Source organism: Zea mays, chromosome 7, assembly GCF_902167145.1.
Source record: "Zea mays cultivar B73 chromosome 7, Zm-B73-REFERENCE-NAM-5.0, whole genome shotgun sequence".
NCBI classification, from domain to species: Eukaryota; Viridiplantae; Streptophyta; class Magnoliopsida; order Poales; family Poaceae; genus Zea; species Zea mays.
The window spans coordinates 81,117,418-81,129,851 of record NC_050102.1 but is presented as its reverse complement, the minus strand read 5'-3'; the positions used below and the strand labels follow the sequence as shown (position 1 = coordinate 81,129,851).

General features: G+C 44.6%; 1 protein-coding gene across 1 annotated transcript in view; it reads left to right on the top strand.

The window, feature by feature from the left end:
- Window positions 1-1,786: 1,786 nt before the first annotated feature.
- The window catches only part of LOC103640479 (ABC transporter G family member 45), a 28,539-nt gene continuing 17,891 nt past the window's right edge, over window positions 1,787-12,434 (top strand). The window contains exons 1-2 of the mRNA XM_020541282.1: window positions 1,787-1,977; window positions 2,089-2,164. Coding sequence (XP_020396871.1) covers window positions 1,871-1,977; window positions 2,089-2,164 — 183 coding nt within the window. The 5' untranslated portion in view covers window positions 1,787-1,870. The remainder of the gene's footprint in view (window positions 1,978-2,088; window positions 2,165-12,434) is intronic.

Below are 12,434 nucleotides of genomic sequence, written 5' to 3'. Positions count from 1 at the left end.
GATGATGCAGACTTGTATCTGTTTTGTGATGATCCTGACTTTAGTGAGACTTGTGATCTGTTTTGTGAGACTTTGTGATATATATGGTGTTGATGATAAATGTGTTCATTCTGTGATGTGCTTGATATATAATGTGATGTGAATGATATATATCTTTTGTTTGTTTGGATGGAACAACAAAAGCAAATAAAAAAGGGACATCCTGGTCACTTTGCCGAGTGTAACACTCGGCAAAGGGGAGCTTTGCCGAGTGCTATGACCATGGCACTCGGCAAAGAAGGAAACCTGGGAACCGGTAAAGACATCTTTGCCGAGTGTTGACAGTGGCACTCGGCAAAGAAGGAAACCTGGGAACCGGCAAAGACATCTTTGCCGAGTGCTTTTGCCAAGACACTCGGCAAAGACACTAGTAAAGGGGCACACTGGAGCATTCTTTACCGAGTGCCAGGCCACCAGACACTCGGCAAAGAAACCGCCTTTGCCGAGTGCCACTAGGGCTCTCGGCACAGGGACTGGCTGTGGGGTCCACTGGACCAGTCTTTGCCGAGTGTCGCCGTAGGCACTCGGCAAAGAATCCGTCACCGTTACTTGGCGCCGTGACGGTGACTTTTCTTTGCCGAGTGCCAAATGGCACTCGGCAAAGACTTTGCCGAGTGCCCGACAAAAAGTACTCGGCAAAGAAGATGTTGCCGATGTACAGTTCGCCGAGCGTTCTTTGCCGAGTGTTACACTCGGCAAAGCCTTTGCCGAGTGTAAAATAGCCTTTGCCGTGTGTTTAGAACACACGGCAAAGGAGCTGATTCCGGTAGTGCATGTTCAATTTTGGCACAATTATAAAAGGATTTGCTATAACTATTAGATTTAGTTCGTTTAATTGAATTTCTTCGGATAATTCAGATTTGAATTGCTAGTCACTCGAAAATGAAAAACAGTGAATGCAAAAAATGAACAGACCGAAATTTTCAAGCACCATGCTCACGAAACATGCTCGTGAACTTGTGATCCAGTTGTTTTAAAATTGAATAAAACACAAACAAAGTCAGAAAATCATGAAACTTATCGAGATGTCATGATATCATATGTAGAGACTGATAAAAAATTTGAGACTGCTCGAGAAAGTTGTCATGCAATATGTGTAGAGATCTAGTCGGTCTCCCTTAAAGTTTTATGATTTCATGTAAGAGGTGGAGCCAACAATCAGGTTCAAACCTCCACTTATATACAATTTTATCTTATTTTTGTGTAAAGTGAGATGTAGAAACGTAAAAAACAGAAAAAACTGGTGTTTTATATAGTAGAGATAGAGATTAATTGAGTGGAGAGGGAATGTTATGTGTAGGGAGAAAATCTATTTGTGAGATGTAAACAATCACGCCAGGCACGTCGCGCGCGCGACCTTAAAAACAACTCAATAGTTATTCGTTGCGCTACCCTCGTGCCGTGTTATTTTATAGTTATCAATCTCTCAACGTATATACTAGGTTATTACATTTTGATCCTCCGCCGATCCTCTTGGTCAATGCATGGCTATTATTGTATTTTTGCTAGCTAGCTAGCTCATTCTGGCCGCTACACCGCCGTCGTGCCACCAAGCAGCCATGAGCATGCATGATTGCGGCACACGAAAGCTGCAGGAGAGTATAGTCGTGGGCATCCATCTCCTGCTTAGCTTGTATGTATAATATTATATGCGATAATTTAAGTACTACTAGGTCGAAAAATAAAGTGCATGCATATATGAGTGCATGGAGTAATGACTTGGACATGCATGTGTGGGACGAAGAGCTAGAATACGTACTCTGTCTCTCTCTCTCTCTCAAGTCTCAATATATATACAGAGATAATACCGTACGTTCTAGACGACATACAGATGATCAGAGCCATGGCGGCAGAGGGCAACAAAAGCAGGGAGGCGCCTCCACTAACGCCGGCAGAGAATGAGGCGTTCCTGCGCATGCTCAGAGACGCCGGCCAAAGGTATATATATGCTCCCTGTAGTTTACTCGTAGAATTTTTTAGCGCGGGAGTTCCCATCCCATGCACTGTAATAATCGTTGAGTTGTGAGTTATCACTTGCGACGCGTGCAGATTGGGTAGCGCAGCTCCAGAGGTTGAGGTCCAGTTTGATGGAGTCAGCGTGGGTGCCCAGGCGCACAATTGCAAGGTAACTAAAGGCTATTCTCTTTGGTGTCACATCATTTTTAATGTCGCCACAATACATGCCACATTACTAATAGTAATATATATGAGATGAAGAATGGAATTTACTCTCTCAATAAAAAGTTTCATCACAAAATTCCGTAGGCTCACGAGTGACTTCAATCTTTCATCTAAATAAATAACCAATAGAAAGCGATGAAATAAATTAATCTCGACGGTGGTTTCACATACTTTTCAATACCTTGAAAATAGGTTGAAATAGTTATGCTGATAAAACTATATTTAACCTATTTCATAACAAATATAGTGATCAAAAATTCTGTGTTACATACTAATTAATTCCATCAAATTTCTCGTAAAACTTCCATTAAAAATGGGCTAAGATCAGCTCCAACAAAAAGTCCTAAAATAGAGACCTAAAATTAAAAATAGGACTGCATTTAAAATGTTTAGGGCCTCAAAAATAAATTTTACTCCAACAGTTAGGCCTAAAATAATACTATTTAGTAAATAAATCACGTTATTAGGAAATAAATAATTGTAGGTTAAAAAGAAACAAGATAAGGATTCAATATATGGGGTAATATATTTAGGACATGAGAGACCAAGTCGTTTGATGAATTTTATAAAATAGGGTCACTGTTGGAAGGCGTTTTCTGGTCCCGAGCTCTATATTTCAAAATACAATATTGTTTAGGATGTCTCTTAAAGATGCTCTAACAACTTAGGCTACAAAGATTTTTTTTTTGTTTCAAAAAAATACTACAGCTTTGAAGCGCTACGAAGTTCTCGTTGCTTGCAACAAATTTAGAGATACCTTTTAAACTATAGTTTTCCGTATCTATCTCTACTCTTTAAAGCATGAGATTCCACTTGTTTATCTCTACCGCGTCTAACAACTACGTAAGCTTCTGTGCATGTAATTAGATAAGGATAACAAAAAATAGTATAAATTTAAAGCATGAGCTTACACTATTGTTGTTGCTTGCAATACCTATCAACAACAACAGTTGTGAATAATTTATGTGTTATCATAACGCACTTACATTATACTAGTGTTTTTAAAACTACAGTTTCTTAATACCAAGGTTTTCTTTTTAAAATTAATACCAAGGTTTCTCAATACTACACCATAGTGCATCGCTGTTCATTAGCTTGTGTTGTACTATTAATATACTAGAGACTAATATAAACACCGTAAACTTTTAACTAGATCGAACAACGTACAGGGTAAACCGGCTACGGATTAATTAAATACAAAACCATATCTTTTAGTAAATTGGAAACAATATACTAGCTTTAGTCAAATCTTAGAAGTTATCCCTTTTCCCAAAAAAATTAAAACGGCGCCATCTATTGAAATGCACCAGGGGTATTTTTTAAAATATTTTATAATTAAAATATTTTCAAAATTATAATTAAAAATGTTGACAATTTTATTAGAATTTAATGTAAAATTTAATTTACTTTCATCAATTTTAAAATATTTTTAAATTCAAAGTTGAAATATTGATTTTAAAAATTTACGGTCGGATTTATGTTACAATTATGTTATAAACTTTTATATTGAAGTGGGGGAAATCTACAAATAGTTAATAAAAGATAGGATAATAATAGAAGGGTATGAACGTATTTTTGCGACCTAAATTTACATCTAACTGTTCATAATGGAATAGGAGTAAATTTTCTGTTCATTTGAAAAAAGAAGTGACACATGTGCAAACTTTAAAAACAGGGATAAAAACAGACCCGAATAGGACCAACAATACAATTCCCTCAAAAGAAAAATAACATTCACTTTGGATCAATGAAAATTATGATAGATAAGCTGGCTTGTTTGAGTATATTTGACGAACATGTTAATAATGGCCTAATGCTCAAATTCATTTCTTTGGTGATGATTAAAATCGATGTAGTTGCAGTATAGTGCGGACTCCCATGAGTATAGATGGCAACAAGAAAAATACCCATAGAAATTAGTTTCATGTGCCTGCATTGGCAGGTAAAATCTCATACCCGTGTAAATGCCCCTCTATCTGCGATGGGTAGCAAATTGTATCCATATCCTCTATCCACATTCCACGGGGTAGGTTTTACCTACGGGTTGCCCACATGCTCGCCACCATAAACATGCACGCATCAATCAACATTGAGTTCATATTAGTCACAAAAATAAATTGTTCAAGAACGTGCAATTTACAAATTGTTTGTCATACATTTAAACTACATTATTACACACAATCACCCAAAAATCAACAATATAAGTGAAAATTACAAATCATACAACATGGAGCGGGTTTGCAGGTGGGAATACTCATTTCATTTGCATATTAATAAATATCCATTGGATTTATGGTGGTGTCCAAATCCTTGCTCGCAGACATAGAGTGACATCTACATCCCTACCCATCACGCCCGCGGGTACACGGGCATTTTGTGCCTATTGCCATCCACACCCATGAGTCAACTATGATTTCACAAATTTTTCCAGGACCAAAATACATTATAAAACTTTAATCAGTCATTTTGATAGATGCTTTGAAATGGAAAATATTGAACTCACTACTCTACGTACGATTTCAACGTCTCCTTTTTTTAATAGAGGCGGCTCTATCTAGAGCAGCCACTGCATTGGGCCGCCGCCGCCATCTCTAAAAATCCACCTCTTCTACATATGCCTCTATTTTTAGTGGTAGCTCGGGTGTGTTTAATTGAGAAGCGAAAGAAAATAGAGTGGTTTCATTCCTACTTTCTGAATGTTTGGTTTCCAACAAAATGTGAGCGGAGCGGCTCCTGTAGTCTCCATATAAAAATTTACTATAAATAGTTGGAATGCTTCCGCTCCACAAAAACAACCGGAAGTGAGCGCTCTCTCGGACAGAGCGCTCTCCTCCCTCTCCTACCCTCTATACTCATATAGCTCTCCAACCAAACAGAGAACGGAGCGGCTCCGCTCTATTCTACTCTTCAACCAAACAAAAAATTAGGTGGCTCTAGTCTATTTACCAAACGCGAAATAGAACGACTTTATTCTCAAAAACTGGAATGGAACCGCTCCATTTTAGTTGACTCTCTAACCAAACGCACTCTTAATAAATTTCTACAGGCGGCTAGAGTCATCTACCAAAGTCAATTGCAAAGGCAGTTAGATCAAGAGCCGTCTGTAAAAATTGGTACAACACAAAATTTCCAAGAAACCTTTGATAGATAATGACCAAGACTAAAGTTATAGATCTTAAAAAGGTATACAACTTCGCGGTTGATAAATTATATTTGAATTTATCATATTTATAATTCAAAATTTTCGAACAATTTCAGATAAAACGATCAAAACAAAAATTATAGTATATCTACCACTTCACACATAAAAACTTATTTATTTAAATTTGTTTAGGGTCTAAAATATTTATTTCAAAAAACCTGAAAAGATAATGCAAGAGAGTAAATATGCCTTATAGACAACTATCATTGGAGTGAAGTGGTTAAATGAGCTACGCGTGTTTCGTAAAAAATATAATTGTGACTTGTGACGCCATCTCGTGTGGCTGTTTGATAAGGTATTATCTGGAATTAAAAAATTGCTATTTGAGGGCTAAGATTTACGATTTCTGAAGAACAATTTGTAGAGACGGCTAAATAAAGTACCTTCTCTATAATACTCTCAGTAGTAGTGACTACGAATTGTCGGTCCAATTAAAATAGCTGTGCAACTTTCAAATAAATATTGTCTCCATCCATCCCCATGTATGAACGAGCTTTTTCCTGGTACGAGTACCCATACGGACCAGTGTCAAAACCAATCTGGTCGTGAAAACAAATGGTCTTGTTGGAGATCAAAAAGAGTCACGCGGACAGTCCGACCCTGAGGCTGGACGGTCCGCGGTCCGGACTGTCCGTGGTGGCGGCGCGGACGGTCCGCGCCAGCGCAGAGACAATTAGGGTTCCTAGTTTCTCGCGGGGTTTGTTACCTAAAACCGTGGGATTGACTCGGAAATCAGTTCGAAGCGTATCCAGACCTCCCCTTTATATAGATGAAGGGCTAATGCCGATTGAACCCCCAACAATCGAATCAATACCACTTTTATTTCGCATTTATTTCCAGCACAATTAGAAGTAGTTCTAGTCTAGTTCTAGTTTAGCCTCTCGATCCCCAAATTCTTCGCCTATCTTCGACTCTACGCCGATTAGAAGAGTCTAGGTCGGCCCGCCCGAGCCTAGACAACCCCTAGAATCTCTCCTCCCCGACGGGGTCCCTCCCGAGAGCAAGATCCAGGCACCACCGGCGACCTTCGCCGCCCCTGCGCACGCGCGGACCGTCCGGCCGTCAGGCAGGGAACGCTAGCCCCTGAACCAGGTCGCGGACTGTCCGGCCCCTGGCCGCGGACCGTCCGCGCCTCTGCAGAGGGCACCGCCATCGGTTCTCATGCAGTGTTTGACGCCCGAAAAAGGTTTCAACATACTTTTGGCGACTCCGCTGGGGAATAGGTGTCTAGACCTGCTAAAAATCGGCCCATAGATGGCCGGTTCGAAGGATCACACCAAGATCTCCACCACCAACATCATTAAGCCGGCCATGGAGGCGCTCCCGGCTGATGACCAAAGACCCTTTGAAGACCTCGTAATGCGCGATGAGAAGGAGGTGATGCGGCAATGGAACGAACAACGCGACAAGGAAGAGGCGGAACTGCTGCATAAACTCTCCGAACGGCGCAAGGAGGCGGCAGAAAAGTACTTGTCACACTTCACGGTGGATCGCCACCAGAAGATCATCCGTCAAGGGGAGATCGATATGGAATCTCTCCTACCTCCACTTCAGGGTCCCACTGTAAGTACTCCAGATCTATCTCTTACGACTTTCATGGATCAACAAGGAGATCAGTTAAAGCAATATGTAGATGAATCTATTAAAATGCATCCACGTTCATACGATAAATCAGCTGCTCCTATCTTTCCATCGCAAGAGTCTAATACAGAGCCACCCGTGTCAAACACATCGGCTATAAATGGGTCACCCTTGACCCAGCCATCATATGGTATGCCGATGCACGCTTTCGTGCCACCATCACAGCCACAACCACTAGGCACACGGCAAGTACTGGACGCGGCCGGACCGTCCGAGCATCATCTCAGACAGTCCGGTTATACCGCAGACCGTCCGGCGTATTTCACCGGACCGTCCGACCAGATGCAGCCCCGCACACAAACCGCCCAGGTCACACCGTACATGGCCGGACCATCAGGGTACAACCCCGAACAATTCGACCCCATCACGGACCGTCCGGTGCATCACGCCGGACCGTATGGATATGTTGCGGATCGTCCGCTATCTTACGTCGGACCGTCCGGATATGGCATGAACCGGCCAACGTATTACGCCGGACCATCTGACTCTACACGAGTCCACGTGCAGACTGCCCAGGTCGCGCCATATATGACCGAACCGTCCGGGTACATCCTTGGACCATTCGGCCCGATCACGGACCGTCAAGTTCTTTACGACAGATGGTCTGGGTACGATACTACCCAGGTAGCACCATATACGGCTGGACAATTCGGATAAACCTTCGGACCATTTGGCCAGGTCACGGACCATCCGGCCTCTTACGCTGGACCGTCCGGATATGCGTACGCAGAGCCGAGAGCTGCGCAATATGCACAGTTTCCACATTCATCGCAGCAACATTATGGTGCCCCACCAGCAACACATTATAATCATACCATACCACCTCATGGACATAGGGCTAAATACTGTTCGGTCACAAGAGAGCCTGAGAGGTATAGGGCAGGAGCTGGTGACATTAATAGGACACCTAACACACACCTCAAACATCCCTGGGAGGAAAGTCGATAGAGTGATGTCAGGCAACCTGAGATTTCCACCCACAAACTCAATGGATGGTCGCTAGACCTGGCGGAGAGGATCAGAGATGAAGTAGCTGGGGTGTTCAGGGACAAACTCGGTGTTAGTGTGTCAGGTACAGGGCAATCGTATCAGAAGCCTTATAGCCACCGATTCGACACCGTGCCGTATCCACAGGGAACTAGAATACCAGACTTTTCTAAATTTTCCGGTGAAGGTGGGAAAAGCACACACGAACATATAAGCCAATTCATAGCACACTTGGGAGAATTGGCTGATGGGGAAGCCTACCGTGTTCGTTTATTCTCGTTGTCCCTTACTGATACTGCATTCGCATGGTACGCAGCCTTGCCACCAAACTCTATTAACTCTTGGGAAGAATTAGAGCAGAAATTTCATGAACACTTCTTCTCAGGAGAACATGAATTAGAATTGGCTGACTTAGCCTCAGTCCGACAGGGGCCTGAAGAATCGGTTAATGACTATATCCGGAGGTTCCGGGACACTAGAAACCGATGCTTTCAGATCCATGTCGCAGGAAAAACAACTAACAGGGCTAGCTTTCAATGGGTTGCGACCTTACTTAAAAGAAAAATTAGATGGCACCCAATCTTTTCGCTAGTGCATTTGCACCAACGGGCTATGACCTGTGAAAGCCGAAGTAAGGAAACATCAAAATCGGCTAGCCATAAGATGCATCTAGTGGGATACGATAATTCAGACGATGAATCCACGGATGTATACACCGCCGAACTGGTTTGGCCAGGACAGGCTAAGCCTTCAGCATGTTCTGCTTTACAGTCGATTCGAAAGAATCGACAAGAAGAAGTTAAGTTTACTTTCAATGTTGCCAAATGCGATAAAATATTTGATGAGTTACTAAAAAATGGCAACATTAAATTAACTCATACTATTCCTCCTCCTGATGAATTAAAAAGGCGTGCTTATTGTAAGTGGCATAATTCTTTTTCTCATGCCACCAATGATTGTAATGTTTTTCGTCGATAGATACAATCGGCCATAAATGAGGGCCGATTGGCTTTTCAGGAGATGCAAGTAGACACACAACCTTTTCCTGTTAATACAATAGAACTCACATGCAAAAAGGTCTTGGTTCGGCCCGAAATGGCCGATAAAGGCAAAGGCAAGGACATCGTCATTGGCAATCCTCGCATGTCAATTATATCGCAAAAGGACACTGCTCGAAAGGCTTCGGACGAGAAGGCTAAAAAGTCCGAAGGCGCCGGGGGGCAGGCACAATTAATGAACCAAACACATCAGCGTGGCCCGAGCATCACAGATGGTCCGGCACCTACGTGCGGACGGTCCGATGCTCAGATAAACGGTCCGGCTAACCTAGCCGGACAGTCCACCTATGACCGAAGGCGTCAGCCTCTGCAAGGCGCAAGGAAAGAGACACAAGGGCGAATCACATATAGTCGGCTGATCAAAGCCGACTCTAGTTTTGATCAGTTGCTCTCCAAAAATGCTAGAAAAAAGACTGTTCCACGTGATCGGTCAACGAAGAAACCCCGATCACCTGCTAAAACGAAACGGCCGAACAAAACGGCCTAAAAGGCGACGTGACAAGCATCGCCTGTTCATCCTATGAGACCAGGGTACTTTCCACCTATTTATTCATCGTTGGTATATTGTCCTACTTAAATGTGGAATGGCACGACGACGAATCCATGGTACATTTATAGTCCCTTTGTCTATTCGGGCTGGGGGCACCTCCATTCTATTCATTTTGATCCATTGATCAAATGGTCATGGCCGAGAAAGATACAATCCAAAACGACCTTTATACATTGGTGCTTTATTGAATGATCTCCATTTTGAAAAGCCGGTGAATTACATCAGGTTTAGTTCATATGCTTTTGGTTCGTCAACCTTCACCAAAAGGCAGGGGGCATATGTTGGAGATCAAAAAGAGTCACGCGGACAGTCCGACCCTGAGGCCGGACTATCCGCGGTGGCGGCGCGGACGGTCCGCGCCTGCGCAGAGACAGTTAGGGTTCCTAGTTTCTCGTGGGATTTGTTACCTAAAACCGTGGGATTGACTCGGAAATCAGTTTGAAGCGGATCCAGACCTCCCCCTTTATATAGATGAAGGGCTACAGCCGATTGAACCCCCAACAATCGAATCAATACCACTTCTATTTCGCATTTATTTCCAGCACAATTAGGAGTAGTTCTAGTCTAGTTCTAGTTTAGCCTCTCGATCCCCAAATTCTTCGCCTCTCTTCGACTCTACGCCGATTAGAGGTGTCTAGGTCGGCCGGCCCGAGCCTAGACAACCCCTAGGATCTCTCCTCTCCGACGGGGTCCCTCCCGGGAGCGAGATCCAGGCGCCGCCGGCGACCTTCGCCGCCCCTGCGCACGCGCGGACCGTCCGGCCGTCAGGCAGGGAACGCCAGCCCCTGTACCAGGTCGCGGACTGTCCGGCCCCTGGCCGTGGACCTTCCGCGCCTCTGCAGAGGGCACCGCCATCGGTTCTCATGCAGTGTTTGACGCCCGAAAAAGGTTTCAACATACTTTTGGCGACTCCGCTGCGGAATAGGTGTCTAGACCTGCTAAAAATCGGCCCATAGATGGCCGGTTCGAAGGATCACACCAAGATCTCCACCACCAACATCATCAAGCCAGCCATGGAGGCGCTCCTGGCTGATGACCAAAGACCCTTTGAATACCTCGTAATGCGCGATGAGAAGGAGGTGATGCAGCAATGGAACGAACAACGCGACAAGGAAGAGGCGGAACTGCTGCATAAACTCTCCGAACGGCGCAAGGAGGCGGCAGAAAAGTACTTGTCACACTTCACGGTGGATCGCCACCAGAAGATCATCCGTCAAGGGGAGATCGATATGGAATCTCTCCTACCTCCACTTCAGGGTCCCACTGTAAGTACTCCAGATCTATCTCTTACGACTTTCATGGATCAACAAGGAGATCAGTTAAAGCAATATGTAGATGAATCTATTAAAATGCATCTATGTTCATACGATAAATCAGCTGCTCCTATCTTTCCATCGCAAGAGTCTAATACAGAGCCACCCGCGTCAAACACATCGGCTATAAATGGGTCACCCTTGACCCAGCCATCATATGGTATGCCGATGCACGCTTTCGTGCCACCATCACAGCCACAACCACTAGGCACACGGCAAGTACTGGACGTGGCCGGACCGTCCGAGCATCATCTCAGACAGTCCGGTTATACCGCGGACCGTTCGGCGTATTTCGCCGGACCGTCCGACCAGATGCAGGCCCGCACACAAACTGCCCAGGTCGCACCATACATGGTCGAACCATCAGGGTACAACCCCGAACAATTCGGCCCCATCACGGACCGTCCGGTGCATCATGCCAGACCGTCTGGATATGTTGCGGACCGTCTGCTATCTTACGTCGGACCGTCCGGATATGGCATGAACCGGCCAACGTATTACGCCGGACCATCCGAATCTACACGAGTCCACGCGCAGACTGCCCAAGTCGCGCCATATATGACCGATCCATCCGGGTACAGCCTTGGACCATTCGGCCCGATCACGGACCGTCCAGTTCTTTACGACAGACGGTCTGGGTACGATACTACCCAGGTAGCACCATATACGGCTGGACAATCCGGTTATACCTTCGGACCATTTGGCCAGGTCACGGACCATCCGGCCTCTTACGCCGGACCGTCCGGATATGCGTACGCAGAGCCGAGAGCTGCGCAATATGCACAATTTCCACATTCATCGCAGCAACATTATGGTGCCCCATCAGGAACACATTATAATCATACCATACCACCTCATGGACATAGGGCTGAATACTGTTCGGCCATAAGAGTGCCTGAGAGGTATAGGGCAGGAGCTGGTGACATTAATAGGACACCTAACGCACACCTCAAACATCCCTGGGAGGAAAGTCGACAGAGTGATGTCAGGCAACCTGAGATTTCCACCCACAAAGTCAATGGATGGTCGCCAGACCTGGCGGAGAGGATCAGAGACGAAGTAGCTGGGGTGTTCAGGGACAAACTCGGTGTTAGTGTGTCAGGTACAGGGCAATCGTATCGGAAGCCTTATAGCCACCGATTCGACACCGTGTCGTATCCACAGGGAACTACAATACCAGACTTTTCTAAATTTTCCGGTGAAGGTGGGAAAAGCACACACGAACATATAAGCCAATTCATAGCACACTTGGGAGAATTGGCTGATGAGGAAGCCTACCGTGTTCGTTTATTCTCGTTGTCCCTTACTGATACTGCATTCGCATGGTACGCAGCCTTGCCACCAAACTCTATTAACTCTTGGGAAGAATTAGAGCATAAATTTCATGAACACTTCTTCTTAGGAGAACATGAATTAGAATTGGCTGACTTAGCCTCAGTCCGACAGGGGCCTGAAGAATCGGT